This window comes from Eptatretus burgeri, chromosome 10 (genome assembly GCF_056783735.1).
Source record: "Eptatretus burgeri isolate ZD-2024b chromosome 10, Ebu_testis_v1, whole genome shotgun sequence".
NCBI classification, from domain to species: domain Eukaryota; kingdom Metazoa; phylum Chordata; class Myxini; order Myxiniformes; family Myxinidae; genus Eptatretus; species Eptatretus burgeri.
In genome coordinates, this window is record NC_140970.1 from 76,503,043 (window position 1) to 76,515,542 (window position 12,500).

General features: G+C 42.4%; 1 protein-coding gene across 5 annotated transcripts in view; it reads left to right on the plus strand.

The window, feature by feature from the left end:
- The window catches only part of LOC147018905 (ephrin type-B receptor 2-like), a 245,289-nt gene that overhangs the window by 150,303 nt on the left and 82,486 nt on the right, over window positions 1–12,500 (plus strand). For all 5 annotated transcript variants that reach the window (XM_085899013.1, XM_085899014.1, XM_085899015.1 and 2 more), the window contains exon 5: window positions 2,553–2,891. In XM_085899013.1, coding sequence (XP_085755139.1) covers window positions 2,553–2,891 — 339 coding nt within the window. The remainder of the gene's footprint in view (window positions 1–2,552; window positions 2,892–12,500) is intronic.

Below are 12,500 nucleotides of genomic sequence, written 5' to 3' on the forward strand. Positions count from 1 at the left end.
CTCTCTGCAGACCTCAACAGAATTACGACGAGCTCCAACGCTTAGAATAGGTCTTTAAATCCTGACAAGTCTCACACTCTCACTCTTTCTCTTCGAAAACACCGTCTGGTGAACCCTCCCATCTACTTTCTTAACAACTCTCTTGAAGTTCAGTTACCTCAACGTTGTGTGCCTTACCATCAGCCATGATCTGTCTTGGGCAAACCACACTTGTAAGTTGGTTTCCAAACTGGGCATCGTCTGACATGCAAAGTCTTTCCTTTGCACATCTGAACTTCTATCGACTTCCCAGGCCTTCATCCACAGCTTGATTAACAATTGCTCTCCCCTGTGGGCTAGCACATCTGCTTCACACCTTGATTGGCTTGATGCCATTGAAACCAAGACCTTCAAATTTGTTATATCTCCCTCATCGAAGCTGAATATCTGGCCCTATCACTTTCAAATCACAGGCAGGTTGGTGGTCTTTCTATCTTCTATCGACTCTTCTTTGGTCTTTTGCACCCTCTTCCCTTTCCATGCTCTGTTCCTCCTCCACCCCTCCTCCCCCCTCCCCAGTCTATGCAGGGTACATGTGGTCTGCCAGTAACTCCCTTATGTTGAAACTCCCAAAATACAGACTCACCGCTCACCTTCACTCATTCACTCCCAACCTGTGGAACCACTTTCCTTTGTTTTCCCTGGGCTTCAAGACAGCTGTTCACCACCATCTCAGGTCTTTCCCCATCCACCACCATGATATTTTCTACTCCCATTAACTCTCCCCAAGCCCACCTGAGTTTCTAGATTTCCCTTCCACTTCTGTGATTGCGAGTTTGCAGCTGCATCCATCTTGTTCACCCCCTGTGTGCTCCCCTTGCTCTCATGTTTCCCCACATCCCTTATTTCCCCAAGTCTCCCTCTATTTTTCCCCTCTACCCTGTTTTTGGTGTTGTCGTCCCTGCCCCCCACCTCCACTCTTTCTCCTGTTTTTTCGTTCTGTTATGTCCTGGCTCCGACTGTGCTCTAGCTCCTCCACAAGCCTCGACTCTGCATACAAAATAATTAAATAACATCCACTTCCTTGTTGGCCATCCTGTGACCTTATGATGATGTGGCCCTTTCTGTCCCACAGTCCATGCGTTTGTCAGCGATACTTGATTTTAATCAACCTCCCCCATGCTTGGCGAAGGTGAGAAATTTTGGTGCCATTGGAAAGGGAATTTGGGTCCTGTTGCTGTGTGAGCAGTTGCAATGGTGAGAAAGTTAGTTCTTTTGTAGGACCTCACTTTGGCTGAATTAAATTTGCATCACGCAAGTCAATGTTTATGCATTTGCCACGCTCGAGAAATTCCTGATTTTAAAGCGAGGCATTTGTGTTGATGAAAAATGTTCAGACAGAGCGAAAAGTAATTTTCTTCTCGATACATCAAAATAGCTTGCAGGAGAGGTTTCGGATCGTAGGATTCATTTTGCTCGCTTCTCAACAGAAGAACTTTAGAGATCACGATATATTCTCAACATCGTCTTGACTCTTCTTTAGCCTTTCAGATTCCTGTATTTCAACTTGCGCTTGTCTTTCCCATATCTGATTCCCAATGCTCTAGCGTGTTTGAGAATCTCAACTTAACCCGATCCATCCGCTCGAGCACTCGATTCGCTGCACCTGCAAAGAAATCCTGTTGCTGCTTTGACAAATGTGTCAGCGCTCGCCAATTAATTGGTTACATAATTAAGTCGGAAGCACCCGAGTGTGATCATTGGGCTTTGAAACGTGGGGTTACTCCAATTATGCGGTTTTATTTAACGTCACAGCTGTCCTGCTGTTCGTGCAGACCTCAATGGTGAAACTCTCACTCGGTACTCTCACTCTGTCCTCCCCCGTTATTTTCAATGGATTTTTATTTCACTATGATCCATGCATGCGCATCATGTTATTCGACTTCATGCCATCCCCTCTGCCACCTGAAATTATCTCGACCACCACCTCTGCCTTCATCATGGAATCCTCAGATCGTATAACCTATCACCTGTTGCGTGCATACCTGTGTCGATAACTTATTTCTTCAAAAGTTGTTTTTTATACTCATAATGAAATATTGGCTGCCTCACAGATAAGCTTGTGTAATCCTTCTTTAACCATTGTTATTTTTATTATTATTATTGTTATTATTTTGTTCAACCATTCAATCCTTACTTCGAAGCTTGGTGAGTTGAATCTGACTACGTGTGCTCTTCTGGGGGCATTGCCATCTCAGGGGTGCAGCATCATGGAGCAAGCTAGACTTTGGAGATAACAGGCCAGCTGTCTCTTTGCAATGTGAACTTCAAATATTCCACAATATATTTCACAATAATAAACCTTTGTGCTCATATCCTGGCCAAATCCTGCAAGTCATGAATAGTTTGCTTCTAAGTTTAATGTATTTTTGCCATAAAGGCTCTTCTTGGTCGATAACAATGGCTGGTACGAGGCCGAATGAGGGGCAACCAATGAGAATTATTATTATTATTATTATTATTATTATTATTATGATCATCATCACCATAAATTTCCACATCATCCTCTGCAGGCCCACCATCTGCTCCGCAAGACCTTATACCAGGAGTGAACAAGACCTCACTGACTCTAGAATGGCGGCCCCCTCGTGATACGGGTGGACGAGACGACATTCTTTACAACGTGATCTGTCGTCGTTGCTCTGACACGCGGCGCCTGAGTTGCGACCGCTGCATGCAGCCTGTCGAGTTTGTTCCACGACTTCTCGGCCTCACCGAGACACAGGTCTTCATCAGCGGTCTCCGTGCCCATACACCATACACTTTTGAGATACAGGCTGTGAATGGGGTGTCGAGCTTGAGCAAGTATCCACCTCAATTCATCGCTGTCAATATCACTACAAACCAAGCTGGTGGGTGGAATGGCACAGAGGCCTAGTTTATTATTTCCTGCTGTCTCTTCTCTCCTGGTAGTTTTGTATTCCTGCATACTGTACACCAGAATGAGAAATCCCTTCACTATCAATCATTGATGTATTCCTCCATCTCTCTCTTTATCTCTACCCTCATACATTTATTTATCATCTTCGAACATGACATGTTTTTATCACCGAAACATGTAAAAATACGTGACTCGGATATACACACATAGAAGGTGCATAACAAATAAATAATATGACAATTCTACCATATTTTCAAGATTTCAGCAAAACTTTTGATCGAGCAATGTTTGTCCTTCCTGATGAAGCTCCTTAAAGCAGAAACAACACAGGTGTTTGTAGAAACTTGCAGAAAGTCGAGATGTCCACTGCACATCACTCCTTTTGGGTGGTGTTCCATGGCAACACATCATGTAAATTGATGATTCTCGGTGGTCGAGGCTTCTCATATTTGAATGCTCTCCTTCCTTTTGAGTGGTTCATCCCTTCATCATGCTCATGATGTGCGGGACCTCTGATGCACATTTGACTTTTTCCCCATTTCGTCATTCTCTTTTTTTTCCCCAACTTGCTTTTGCTCTTTCTTTCTTTGTATCTACCTTTGCTTCCTTTCTATCCAGAAGATAATTTACATGTTTTCAGCACCCTTGCATTCATGGATTCCTCCCTTCCTTAGTTTTTTTGGAGTCAGCTTTAAATTAACCTTCCTTTTGCGCTTCGTTTTGCTGATGAAGACTTTTACACAATCTAAGCAGAGGTTCTTTGTGCAACCAGGCATTTTGGCCATCGCACTCGAGTCAATGCATTTCTTGCATGACCATGCATTTTGGCTGTGTGGTCACCTGGCCCGGCACAGTCGCATTGGACCAAAGTTCATTTGAAAAGTCAGCATTGGGCCAAATCGAACAAACAGCTGACGTCGGCCGAACGTCGTCAGCACCGTCCCGTCTTAATGCCAATGTTGAACCAACATTGGCATTTTGCGTTATACCAACTGTAACCCAATGTTGGTCCAATGTGGCTGCGCTGGCCTGTCACATTGCATGAAAATACTCCAACCAAACTTTTCACGGCCTTGCATCACCATGTGCTTTGGTCTTCAGGCTAAAGTGCCTGCCAGTTAAGGCCCAGTCACACCTTGACGTTTTAGCCAGCAATGGCAACGTATTAAAATGTATGTAAAACGCTGGCTTACGCTTAACTTTTGATGTTTTTTTTTTAAAGATTCGGACGTATTCATAACGAGTTGGTCGTGTGCATAACATATTAGTAACAGACACAGAACGTTTCGTTGTCTTATAGATAACGTATACCAACGAATGCTTAGCCTGTTGTCGGCCTTCACAACCTATGCCCAACGATAGTCTAACTTATGCATAGCGCGCTGCACGTATCGCCGACGATCATGTGGCGTCGCCTATTAAAAGGCTGCCGCACAATGATTCAAATCATAACCGCCGGAGAAATGGAAGTGTCAACGTCGCAGTCACACCTTGGCGATCTTACCAGCATATGCCGACCTCTGAAAAATGTGTCTAAAACGCTGTCACACGTCGAATACGGTATGGGTAAGTTTGGTATATGTGAATAGAACACTAAAGTACGCTATCATACATCGTAGTAAGTGGAGTACGTCTTGAAATTTTAAACGTGTTAACAATTTTACGACGTACTTGCCGTATGCCTCACACGTTCCGCATGTGATGGGAATAAGTTCTACGCACGATATGCGATCGTTGGCACATGTCGACAAAAGTTACTTGTAAGTTACTCATAAGTCGAAACACGTCAAGGTAATGGTTAGCGTCAGTGTTCCAGACTCCCTGTTTGTTGTTTTTTTTTTTTTTTCTTCGGTATGACGGTGATGTTGACACTTCGATTTCTAGTGCGGTTATAATATAATATAATTAATAGGCTGCCACTCAACGATTTAATTCATAACCACACTAGAAATCGAAGTGTCAACATCACCGTCATACCGAAGGAAAAAAAACCAGGGCGTCTGGAACACTGACGCTAACCATTACCTTGACGTGTTTCGACTTATGAGTAACTTACAAGTAACGTGTGTGGACGTGTGTCAACAATCGCGTAACATGCCTACAACTTATGGCCAGTGCAGCAGAACTTGTGAGTCATACGCTGGCATAAGTCGTAAAATTCCAAGCATGCTAAAATTTGAGGACAACCGCAAAGTACAACGATGAAAGCAAGTGTACTACGATGTATGGCAGTGTTTTTCAGCGCGCTCTCAATGTTTCCAAAACTTACCCATAACGTATTCGACGTGTGCCAGCGTTTTAGACAAATTTTTCAAAAATCGGCATATGCTGGCTAAAACGTCAAGGTGTGACTGGGCCTTTAACTCCGTCACAATGCCCTGTATTATTTCTTTTTGAAGCATTCATCAAAAGAGAAAGTGCAGTGGTGTGATATTAACTTGTGAAAATCCATGTGACTGCAGCCTATTGTCCCAGTTCGGTAGTAATCTAACGTAATAACCTATGAAGGCCTCCAGATATATTTCCTCCACATCTATATCTTATATCACAACCTCCTTAAGCATGTATTTTCTGATGTTATTATTGCTGTTACCACATTTTACATTTTAAAATAAATATATTCCATAATGCTCCAGTATCTGTACATGTTTATCAAGCTGTGTTTACTCATTCATTTGATTGCGATCTCGTGGTGGATGTCGGGTTTTGGTTTGTTTTCGTTTTTGTTCCATTCGCTGTATTTTCACCATCGAGGGTAAAGTATTGCGGTGGATAGAACACCGCCTCATGTTAGTTTCACGAATCATCTTCAAGGGAAGGTGAATTTGATGCTACGTGTGTTTGCGAGTCCCCCGAACAAATTAACCGGCGGGGGAGACCACACGTATCCCGTCGGAGAGCAGCAGTATTTGGGAGAATCCATAGTCAAATAAACTGAAGCGCAAGGCAGAGAACACAAAAGTACAGCCAACTCGAGGTTTGGTTAAAATAAAAACAAGTTTTAAACTAGAGGGGGAGCACTCGGTAGAGTGCAAAACCTCCGCCGCTAATACTGCTAGGTCACTCAAGTGAACCTGATATCCTATTCATTCAATTTGACGTCAACAGTGCTCACAGAGTTATAGTTTGCAACTTTCCCTTTTACTTTTAACTTTTACATACTCAATTCATTCGTCATAACTAGATTCCTTGAGACAGAAATTGATTTTACGTGGGTATATCCACCTGATGTTCCAAAATCAGCGGCAATTATAATTTTGGCATGTTTTTTTTTTGTTGGAAATCACTTATAACATGTAGAAATGCAAAAAAAAAAAAAAAAAATCGAAATTTTGTTGAAACAAAGTTGCAAAAAAAAAATTTTTCTCACAAGTTTTTTTTTTTTTTTTTTTGGGGGGGGGTGTTGGAAATCACTTAAAACATGGAGAAATGTAAAAAGAAAATTCAAATATTTTTTCAAAATGGCCACCATAGCGACCAAGTCCAAAATCTAATGGCATGATCCTTGGACCATACCTAATCCCCCTACCAAGTTTCGTCGAAATCCGTCGAGGAGTTTTTCTGTAATACTGTTCACAAACAAACAAACAAACAAATAAAAAACCAATGTCACCTGCAGGGTGACCCGTATCTTGCCAAAAGGTGACCACGTGTGACTTCTTTAAGGTCACACTGAGGTGAACAGAGCTGCTATCCACCAGGAGCGACTCCTTGAGGAATATCTGCCTACGAGAGATTCCGATGAGAATCGTTCTACAGAGTAACCATGAAAAATATGCGTTTTCCTCATAACGTCACCAAATGACGTCATAATGTCTCAAGCTTGACATATCAAGAAAGCACTCATCGAGGTGTTCAATTATAGGTACTACACGATATGGTTCCTAAAACTTGAAAATTTGACCTTGGGGTCAAATATGTTTGACCTTAGGCGCTAACCATGAAGGTTAAGCCTAATCGCCACCAAAAATTAATCAGCTGAGCACCAGACCATGAACTATATTCCCATGAAGTTTGAAGACGATCCGATCAAAATTACTCAAAAAATAAGGGTTTCGTCGACTCCCCTGATTTGCGACAAAGTGACCTTGACCTTTGACCTTGACCTTCAAAATTGTATGCGCTGAAAGGGACCTCTATAGGCCTCTGATATGCGAAGTTACAAAAATTTCCAATGATAACTGTGCTCTGCAGAATTTTTTATACGTGATTACAGACAAACAAAAAAAAACATACAAGCTGACTAACATATCTTGCAAAAACTTCGTTTTGGCAAGATGACAAACAGAAAGGGGTGAAAACAGTAACCTCCGATCTTCGATGGCGGAGGTTAAAAATGGACTCTAATTTAAAAAATCAGGACAATCAGAGCCTCGACCTTTATTTGACCAAACCTCGAGTTCTGTGGTTGTCGCAGTTTCAGGAATTATCCGCCTGTTCTTTTGCACGATAACATGATGTCGCAGGATGTTTGCAAGTAACATAGCTGGTCAGTGATGTCATGAAGGTGTAAATGCACAGGTTGGGGTTAAGTAAAGTTTCTTTCTTTTTTTTCCTGTTTGTTTTGTTTTATTTCCAGCCTCAAGCTTTATGTGGCAATGATGATCATGTATGGGGTAAAGTTAAAAAAAAAAATCTGTGATGTTATGCATTGTGTCTTCTTCTTGCATATGGCAGCTTGGCTGCCAGGTAGTTATCACTTTTTGGGGCGCAGCTGTGCCGCTGATGCTGTGCCCCTATACCGTTACACTGGTACTCATTTAGCCGACCTCGGAAGGATGACAGGCTGAGTCAACCCCACCTGGTGATAATTCAACGGTGATGGGGCTCGAACTTAGGACCCCAATATCCCAAGCCAGCCACCCTAGCCGCTAAGCCAACACCAGGCTTTACATATTGTGTAAGGTGGGGGCAAGACTCGTTTCCCCCTGTAGTAGGAAGATCCTCATTGGTCCTTTTGTTCGGTACACTGAACATGGTTCATTTGAAATCGCCTGCAAGACCATCACCCAGTGAGCTTGTGGTGCAGACGTTGAGGATACCGAACGTGTAACCAGGACTGAGGAGGTCACACAGTGAGAGTTGGGATGGAGAGTGTGGAATCTTGCCCACCTTTCCCCCGACAGGGCCATCTAGTCCAAACTTAATAAAATCTGCTTCCGTAATAAGTGAGTGAAAAATTCATTGTTGTGTTATCACCTCGTACTTCTCGTGCATTCTCATTCAAAGCTCAAATTGAGCATTTTGTGAGGTGACTGATGCATTTAAATATTGATTGTGTTTACAATGACCGTTGCTTTGTAAATGGCCCCTCCATCCCTCGATGAATAATTACTTGGCTGGGTGTCACGATTGATAATTTTGACACGATTGGGATGCAATTATATCATCACGTTGTTGTGGAATGTCAGGGAAGGTAATCTTTTTTCGAAGGCATATCAAAGATTATGATTCCCCTCACAATAGTCCCAGGAAAGGTTGAAATGGTGTTTTTTGCACACCTTGGCTCTCTCAGACACATCTTCCTCAGACATCATCACTAGGCCTTAGTTGGTGTTTTGGAATGTCTGACAGAATAACTCAGAGGTCGTGCACACCCCTTTAAGCCGTCTGGTTTGGGTTTGATTCTCTGGCTGATGATGAACTCTCATCCCGGTGCTATGCAGACAGGGAGTGACATCAGTCCCTAAGGCATCGTTTTCAGGGTTGTGATGAAGGCCATCCTGCCTGCTTGCCCTTGATTGTGTCTCAATGATTCCACAGTACCTTTACAGTCCTACATGATGGTGGAGAGGTGTCTGTCTCAATTGCAATTTAGTCTGGGTTCAATTCCTTACCCAACTATAAACTTCTGGATTGGTTTGCCGGTGAAGCAAAGGTAAACCACCCAGTGCAATCCTTGATGTAGGGCTATGAGACAGAGAGAGAGAGAGAGAGAGAGAGAGAGAGAGAGAGAGAGAGAGAGAGAGAGAGAGAGAGAGAGAGAGAGAGAGAGAGAGAGAGAGAGAGAGAGAGAGAGAGAGAGAGAGAGAGAGAGAGAGAGAGAGAGAGAGAGAGAGGAGAGAAAGAGAGAGAGAGAGGAGAGAAAGAGAGAGAGAGAGGAGAGAAAGAGAGGAGGAGGAGGAGGAGGAGGAGGAGGAGGAGGAGAAGGAGGAGGAGGAGGAGGAGGAGGAGGAGGAGGAGGAGGAGGAGGAGGAAGAAGAAGAAGAAGAAGAAGAAGAAGAACAAGAAGAAGAAGAAGAAGAAGAAGAAGAAGAAGAAAGAGAGAGAGAGAGAAAGAGAGAGAGAGAGAGAGAGAGAGAGAGAGAGAGAGAGAGAGAGACAGAGAGACAGACAGACCCACAGAGAGACAAAAACACACACACACACACACACACAAAAACACACACACACACACACAAAAACACACACACACACACACAAAAATAGTAGATCATCCAGAGAAAATGTGCCACACTGTGCAGTTTCCTTCTGTACTGTTATTATAGAGGCAGATCAAGAAATCAAGGCGATAGATCAATCTGTCAATCACATAAAATCGAATTGGCACATGGTTTCTTCATATATTTTAGGAAAACATACCCGCTGCTGTTTAGGGTTTAGGGTATGCTGTTTCCTGTATCCCCTCTTTAACATAATACTTCAAGAACCTGTCGTGAAGATGTAAATGTATGATGTTTAGGTTCCTGCACTTTGTACCTAATCAATATTCAGCAGCCTTTTTAAGCGAAGCCTCGCGATCTTTTCGACAAGGAAATTGCCACCACCCTCACGCAGTGATATACAGTGTTCATTTGGCATTGATGCCGCAGCAACAGCAGAGTACACTCCTCCATTTGTTGTTGTTTTTAATACACAATGCATTACTTACCAGGGATAGGTCTTAGTGTGGAATATACAGGCGAATCAAATTCACAATTAAAATAAATAAATAAATTGGCATCATGATGTGGAGTGGTATTCTCGGTGATGAGCTTACAATTTCTGATTAGTGAGCAGGTCGTTGTACTCACCTTCTGCTTCAGTTAGAACCCCTTCCCTAGTGCTATGCCAGGTCAATAAGAGGAAGAATAAGAAAATAAGTGGAACGTTCACCACACGTGTCCTTCGGCCCTGAGTGGCAGAGGTCGCCGGACAGATTAAATGTCGTTTTCAGGTTATTACTTTCGACTGATAACCTGTTATGGAGTTTTTGAATGGATTTCTTGTCATATTGTGTTTCTTGTGAGACTAGCGCACGGGGCTTTTCGGGCCCCTGAGGTCAACTGTGCACGTTAATAGGCTGAAACAGATTCTCCTAGTGTCGAACCATCACAATCATTTTTCCTGCCATTAGTCCTTTCCACAAACCCTGTTATGTATGTTGACATGTTAAAAGAAACAAACATCTGTATTAGTTAACCTGCCCAAGACGGCACGTCGAGGGCAATTCCTCCATTACGAGTCCCGGCGTGTGTGAGAGAGAAGGCAAGACAGACCGGGCGTGTGCGCCTTAGGCAAGTCGTGTGGCTGGATAGTTGGTTTTGACTTCACATTTGCACACAAGTTGCTTTTGGGTTTTTGGCTGCACGCGACTACTCACAATGATATCTTGACAGGCCTGACGCTTGCATCATCTGCTGGCTGGGTCTCATCGTCTGTCAATTTCTCTGCCGCTGCTGAGCGAACCAAGTAACTTGAAGACTGGTTTGTAATGGTAATCGAGGTGAGACTCAAGCACCTCTGACACAAGGAGTGTCTGTCTCTGATCACATGGCACTTGAGAACAATACAAAGAGAACTCTGTTGATGACAATGGGACTTCGATGCACAATAGAACAATCCAAAGAAATGAAAAGCGAATTGTGCTTTCTCCAAACTGCCATGAGCTTTTCAACATCACGTGATGATTTAAAAAAATTAAAAAAAATCCTCATGAGAAATGCACGTATGAGAACTTGGAAGACAATATCGTTTTGTTATTGTGCACTTGCCGAATTTGTCAGTCACCACATCTGTTCTGATTTCTTGGTTTTATGACATCATCGTTTCTTTTTCTCTTTTATCCTGTTTAACCAGTATATATATATATATATATATATATATATATATATATATATATATATATATATATATATATATATATATATATATATATATATATATATATATTAGCCTCCACGCTCTAATAGATGGCCTTTGTGTAATTTGAATGTGAAGGGTTTCAGGTTTAGTGTATAATATAATATCCATCTCTGTAACAGCTGTGGCTGTTGGCGGTGCCTTTTCATCGGCCTGTATCCTATGATTGGATTCCCTGCAGGTGTGTGTGTGTGCGTGTGGTGTGTGTGTGTTGTGAAAATTATATTGCACTCTCATTGTTCTGGAGTCGGGCAGATTGGCTGCCAGGTAGCTATTTATAACAGCTGTGCCACTGATGTTGCCACCCTCTACCAATACACGGGTACTCATTTCACCAATCTCGGAAGGATGACAGGCTGAGTCAACCCCACCACGTGTTAATTCAGCAGCCATCAGGGCTCAAACTCAGGACCCCTAGGATCCTAAGCGAGCTACCCTAGCTGCTAAGGCAACACCAGGCCTACTCTCACTGTAATGAGCATGAAAGCAAGTAGTACGGCATTGTCCGACTTATTTAAGTTATGTCTCATTCACATTGCAAAGTACAATTTCCATTCTGAGAATGTAACTGCTCTGAGATGCGATGAGCCGTGAGCAAAACTGAATGTTTCCACTTCCTCACGGATTGTGGGAGAAAAGATTACCAGATCATATGCACAGATGACGAGCTGTTACAGGCATGCTACAGAAGTCCTCGTTGAGTTTACCAGATCATTTTCAGTGCTGTCCAATTTTCCTTTTGTGGTCTTTTGTTTGCTTACATATAAAATTCATCTTTTGGGTTTTATCCAAACAGTCCTTTGTGGAATGGTGCACATCCTTGGATAACAGTTCCGTGACCATGCCTCTCAACACCTTTTCGTTCCTTGAATGGAATGCCAGTACAGCCTTCCTATTCCTTCATGCCCAAAGTCCCAGCTTTCTCAAAAGAGGACCGCACCAGGATCCTTGTCTTATTTTGAGAAAATAGTGCTGTGATTCACAAAGGTATTATCATGTTGGAAAAATTATGCATGTGCAGCCTATAAGGATTAATTTCAAGGTGTGTGCTGTCCCAATACCTTTGGTAACATAGTGCATAATGGTGGGTTCTTTATTCTCATCAACAAACAGTCAAATTCTATTCCATTCTTGTTTGGTTGTTATTTTGTTTGAATGTTTGTGTTTGTTTGTTTATTTTATTGATAGCTTGTTTCCTTTGAAATAATCATTTATGAAAGAGATTGCTCATTGGTGTCGATCTTTGTTCATCAGTTTATTTGTAAACTCATTTGGTTCTATTGTTCATTTGTTTGTTTATTCATTAGGTTCCCTTTTCACCCCTGTCTGTTTGTCTGTGAACAGGATATCTCAAAAAGTTGTGGAAGGATTTGACAAAACATGGTTGACAAGTTGTGTGTATGACAAGGAAGAATTGATTCGATTTTGGTGAAGATCCAAATCCAGATATGGATATGAG